Consider the following 5,478-nt stretch of genomic DNA (forward strand, 5'->3'; position numbering starts at 1 on the left):
AGCCTTCGAGTGGTTCGCTGTTCATCGGCGTGTTAGTACCAAAAACGCTGATGAACAGCGAACCACTCGAAGGCTGTAAAACACACTGAAGAAGAAGAAGAAGAAGAAGAAGAAGAAGAAGAAGAAGAAGAAGAAGAAGAAGAAGAAGAAGAAGAAGAAGATGATTTCGTAAGGAAAGATTCTTGGATTCAAAGCATATTTATAGACTTTCTGGCACTGTGTTCGTTTTGGATTGTAAACCTTTTCAGAAACAGCGCCAGAAAGTCTATAAATATGCTTTGAATCCCAGAATCTTTCCATACGAAATCTTCTTCTTCTTCTTCATCTTCAGTGTGTTTTACAGCCTTCGAGTGGTTCGTTGTTCATCAGCGTTTTTGGTATCAATACTCCGGTGAGTTAAATTGTTCTATACTAGGAGGATATATTCCAGCACCTCTGGTACTTGAGAGGAATAATTTCCTTAAGGACACACTGTGTATTCAATGGACTCGATTTATTCCGACATTATTTTTCAAATATTATTTTGACATAGTGTTCCTACTAACTTTCTGTTGTTGTTTCTATTTTCAGAAAGTTTATTGGTTTTATTATTTACTACAGTAATACATATTTGCTAACATGAATTGAATAGATTACAAATCAGAGGCTTAATTGCAAATAAGTCATAATAGACAGACCAAAGATCTAGATTCTACATTTCTTCAAAATCAAATCATCTATGCATTCACATTTTTCTGTCCTAGCAAATAGAAAGAAACACATTTTAATAAACTCTAATGGTCATTGATAGCCTCTTTCTTGGGAATACAAAAACACCCAATGGGCAGAAATCTGGAAAAAATACCACAGAGGTCATATATAGTAAACATTGTTTACTAAATTAACCTGTCCAATTCTTGATCACTTGCAGTAAAATCTCATTCCATGTATCAATAGGACCTGGCAAACACCAATGAACACAGTCATTCTGTACGCGTTCTTCGATCCCATTAGCAAATGGAAAGGGATGCATATAAGGTCCAGGATGACCATCTGGCCTTAGTAATGCTAATTTTGTCACATCCACTGCTTCAATTCTAACATTAGACAAATTCTCAGCTTCCTTTTTCGCAACATTCACTTGATTTATAGCTGTTTCTCTCATCTGCTCGTCCATCCATTCGAGCTTTTTCTCCTCTGGATTATAAGGCTGTGTTTTAGGACATGCTCCTAACTTGTCCCATTCTCCTTCAAAATGTGCTGGTGAAAATGTTGTCACAATCACATCAAGTATTCCTCTATTACCCTTATTATTATTATTGCCTCTCCTCTCAATTATTGTGTTAAGAGTAGTCCGGTACGCCTTGCCATAAACATCATAAAATCCAATTTCAGTGTAATTCTGACCAGAACAGTAATGACAACCTAGTACTGAGTCTCCATAATAATACACTGCTGAATGCAAGAACCAATGTCCTACTGATAAAACAATCATATCCAGTTGCCCTAAATCAGAAGCCCATTTCTCATCCACAGAGTCCAAGAACAAAGTATTGTAGTTTTTCTTGTCTGATTTTTCTATACCTTTAACAAGAAAAGGTGACCAATATATTGATACATTCACATTATGTGAAGGAAAATGCCATTTCCTAAACTTATTATCCTCACCATGACTGAAGACTAAAGTAGGAGGACTAGCTGTGGCTAACATACAAAGTAATGACTCCAATTGATTTCTTGCTAATGAATCACCAACAAAGGCTAAATTCTTGTTCTTGAGAATTTGAAGAAATAATTTTGGGTCAAACCTGGGAAGTTGACAATTTTTTGGCTTCCATTTCCAATAAAGATAGCCTTTATCAGGTCTTCCATGAGGTATGCAATTTTGTCCTTCTTTTACTGTACCACATTTTGTATACAAAGGACCTAATTTGTCATGAACCCACTTACCATCACTATAGTCACATGAATTTTCCACATTATCATTTCCCACTTCTGCCAAAAAAAAAAAAAAAAAAATTGATGTAAAAACATTATCAACAAATGTGTATGCAAATCTTGGAAACATGTATTACAAGAAAGAACAAATATATGTAAAGGAGGGATCAATCCTTCACAAAATTTCAGCGTCATCTTCACGATTTTCATTCCTATTAATGAATATCGCCATATAATTGGGTTTATTCGTCATAAATAATGTGGTGCTTATGCTTTTTTGAGCCGAGAGTCTATTGGAAATAACATTTCTATCTTCACAAGGTAGGAGTAAGGTCTGCGTATACAATACCCTCTCCAGATTTCGCGATGTGGGATAATATTGGGTATGTTGTTGTAAATATTCCATCACAAATATGTCTATATATAAGGAAAAAATGGCATGTTCATAATGTACCTTTTGATGGAGTTGAAGAGGTGGTGATGATTAGTGAATGTTTAGTTTGAGAAAGAGAGAGAGGTCCAATTAAGTGAAATAGAAGTATTATAGGGAGAAGAGCATACAAAGCCAAAAGTAATAACTTCCTCAAGGGAAAATGATGAGGTTGGTCTTTGAATGGACTAATTGTATCCATTTCTCATTCCTAACCTTAAACTTTCTTCCTTTTCCCTTAAAGAATTTTTTACATAACAGAGGATCAATGCATTGTTGATAGGAGAAAAAGATTTTTTTTTTTTGGTTGAAAAAGAGAGCTCTAATTTTGTGGGAGGATTTAGTCAAAGTGGCGTCGAGGATCCCATTTTATTTGGTTGGCCAACCAAATTTTTACTTTTACTTCATTTCCTTTCGTGGTGAGCTGTTGTCTTCAAACAAGTGGTGCAGCTACCTTTTCCATCCCTTTTTCATGTATTGGAAATTTTAAAGTACACATTTTTCCTAATTAAGATACTTAAATAAAGGATAAAAAAACAGCAATAAGGGAGTGAAACATGGTAATAAAATATATTATGTAATACAATAATGTGGTACTTATACTATCTTGAGCCGAGGGTCTATTGGAAATAACCTCCCTATCCTCACAAGGTAGGGGTAAGGTCTGCGCACACACTACCCTCCCAGACCACACAGTGTGAGATAAATACTGGATATATTGTTGTTGTTGTACAGTAATACAATTTAAATTAGAAGTGCAAGTATTTGAACATAAAAAATATAAATTAAATCAATTGTTATCATGTGAATGATATGGAAATATTTGAACAATGTTGTTTAGGTGGTTGAATTTTTCTGTGTTTTGGAAGTTTATAAGAATTAATGAATTTGAGTTTTTACACATTAATAGTGTAATTATTTTTTTTATAATTTCAATGAACTTTAACTCGTGAAAGCATGGTAGGTATACTATTTTTATCAAGTTACTAATTATTTTAATATTTGTTAAAGATTCACCCGTACTTACCTGATAAATGAAACGAGTGTGCAAACAAATTTTAAGATAGTTTGACGCAAATTAATAAATAAGCAATATAGAATATATGTCCTTTTAACTATTTTTAATATTTTTTGTCAAATAATTACCAATTTCCCCCAAAAGGGTAATTGTTTTGGTATATAATGAATTAGCAAATTATAAGTATCGTCTCCCTTACATTTGTCATACGACAAGAAATAAATATGATAGCCCTACATAATGGATTTCAAGAAACATTTGCCCAAACTTATCTTAATAATAACTCAACGAAGAAAGCTAAAATTCAGCAAAACCAGTATTCTCACAGCTTTCTTAGGATTTGTCCACTAAGCTTCTTTTTGCATGATCACATATTGGGTTACAGCCCTTTGATTTTACCATAAGAGTTCCTACCATATGTAGCCATCAACAGTGTTTAATTAAATGGAGAAATCATTATTCACAGATCAAAAAATCATCAGCAAGATTCTAGTGCACTTATCCGTGGAAGCTCTTGCTCGATTTAGATCTGTCTGTAAATCCTGGTGCTCCCTAATCGACGATCCAATTTTCATGAACGCGCATCGAATTAACATGGAAATCGTTAGCAGAAAATTGAAACTTTTCCAAATTGTGTATCAATTATATCCAAACGAAGGTCTTAGATCTTGGTGTTACGCTGGTAGTCCAAGTGAGGAGCTTATTCATCCTGGTTTCCCTATAACTAACACTAAGCCATGCACGTACGTCTTGGTTGGCTATTGTAACGGTTTAATTTGTTACCTTACAAATTTCTTGCATGGTAAAAAAGAAATCAATTTATGGAATCCTTCAATGAGAAAATGCAGGACGTTGCCTGATTCTACTTTCTCTCCAGAACGTCAAAGGCAGTCTCCGAATTTCGGATTCGGTTTTGACGGTACGACTGATCACAAATTGGTAAAAATTACTTACATTGACGATAGATTAAAAAACGAAAAGAAACAATGGTCTGAGGTTGAGGTCTACAGCTTAAAACAAGATTCATGGAAAAAGATTGGTGATTGTTTTCCTTCACAATATTATTATGCTCGTGGAGACACGGTTTTTTTCAACGGATGCATACATTGGCTAACGCAGCGCGAATTCGGCAAAATTAGGCCTAGGAGATTGCCTATACTTTCATTCAATGTGGCTAAAGAGGTTTTCCAGGAATTTTGGTTGCCAAATCCTCACGAACGAGAAGCCAATTGTATTAGTCCGTTGCACGGATCGCTCTCTGTTTGTGCAAAATCGAGTTCGTCCGTCGATAACTGTCTAGATATCGAGGTATGGTTAATGAAAGAGTACGCGGTCGAAGAGACATGGACCAAATTGTATGTGACAAGGTTGGACGAAGAGTTGTCTGGTCCTATAATTCCATTGCGAGTGTTGGAAGGTGATGCAGAGGCAATTGTGTATATAAATAAGAATGTGTTTTTATATGATCCGAAAAATGAAGAGTTTGAGGATTTTGGTATTTGGGCAAATGGAATAGGAGTTCCTTATGTGACTTCTTATATGGAGAGTTTGGTTTGGGTTGAACCAGTTGTGGTTGAGCCAACTACTCAAGCTGAACCTGAGGTTAAAATTGCTAACATGGAAATAGAGGCAGTTGGAAAGCAAGAAGATACAACTAGCAATAAGGAAACCAAGGAAGTAGGTGGTAAGCAAGACAATAATTGTCGCATCCTATGAGATAATTTCTTTGTTAAGTAGTATGTTGTCAGGGCAATTACGTTGTATTTTAGGATTAATGTTGTTGCAATTACATTAATTAGTGAAATTGAGTGTTGGATTTATGGACTTTTCTTTCTTTTCGTAAGATCAAGTACTCATGCTTTAGATCACTTTGAAATACCTTAGTATTGAGTCTTGTGTTCGAGCATCTCAAAAAGTAGTACTGGAAACACAGTTGATGAGCAAAGTCCCCTCCTCTACCTAGCGTTTGGCCATAAATTTCCAAATTTATTTTAAAAAATCTGATTTGGGTAAAGTTTAATTTGAAGATGAAAATGTGTTTGGACATCAGTTTTCAAAACATATTTTCCAAATTTATTTTGGAAAAACATGAAACATGACTTAAACCCACAAG

The 5,478-nt window shown here is 34.8% G+C and overlaps 2 protein-coding genes across 2 annotated transcripts; one reads left to right on the plus strand and one right to left on the minus strand.

Annotated features, from left to right (window-relative positions):
• Positions 1–665: 665 nt before the first annotated feature.
• On the minus strand, positions 666–2,688 carry LOC107776794 (xyloglucan O-acetyltransferase 1-like). The gene is made up of 2 exons (XM_016596718.2): positions 2,372–2,688; positions 666–1,974 (listed from the first exon to the last, which is right to left on the minus strand). Exons 1-2 carry the CDS (start codon positions 2,547–2,549, stop codon positions 881–883), a joined length of 1,272 nt encoding a protein of 423 aa, XP_016452204.1. The 5' UTR covers positions 2,550–2,688; the 3' UTR covers positions 666–880.
• Positions 2,689–3,716: 1,028 nt separating this feature from the next.
• On the plus strand, positions 3,717–5,174 carry LOC107776793 (F-box/kelch-repeat protein At3g06240-like). The gene has a single exon (XM_016596717.2). The coding sequence runs from the start codon at positions 3,810–3,812 to the stop codon at positions 5,079–5,081; it is 1,272 nt and encodes a 423-aa protein (XP_016452203.1). The 5' UTR covers positions 3,717–3,809; the 3' UTR covers positions 5,082–5,174.
• Positions 5,175–5,478: the final 304 nt, after the last annotated feature.

This window comes from Nicotiana tabacum, chromosome 18 (assembly GCF_000715075.1).
Source record: "Nicotiana tabacum cultivar K326 chromosome 18, ASM71507v2, whole genome shotgun sequence".
NCBI classification, from domain to species: Eukaryota; Viridiplantae; Streptophyta; class Magnoliopsida; order Solanales; family Solanaceae; genus Nicotiana; species Nicotiana tabacum.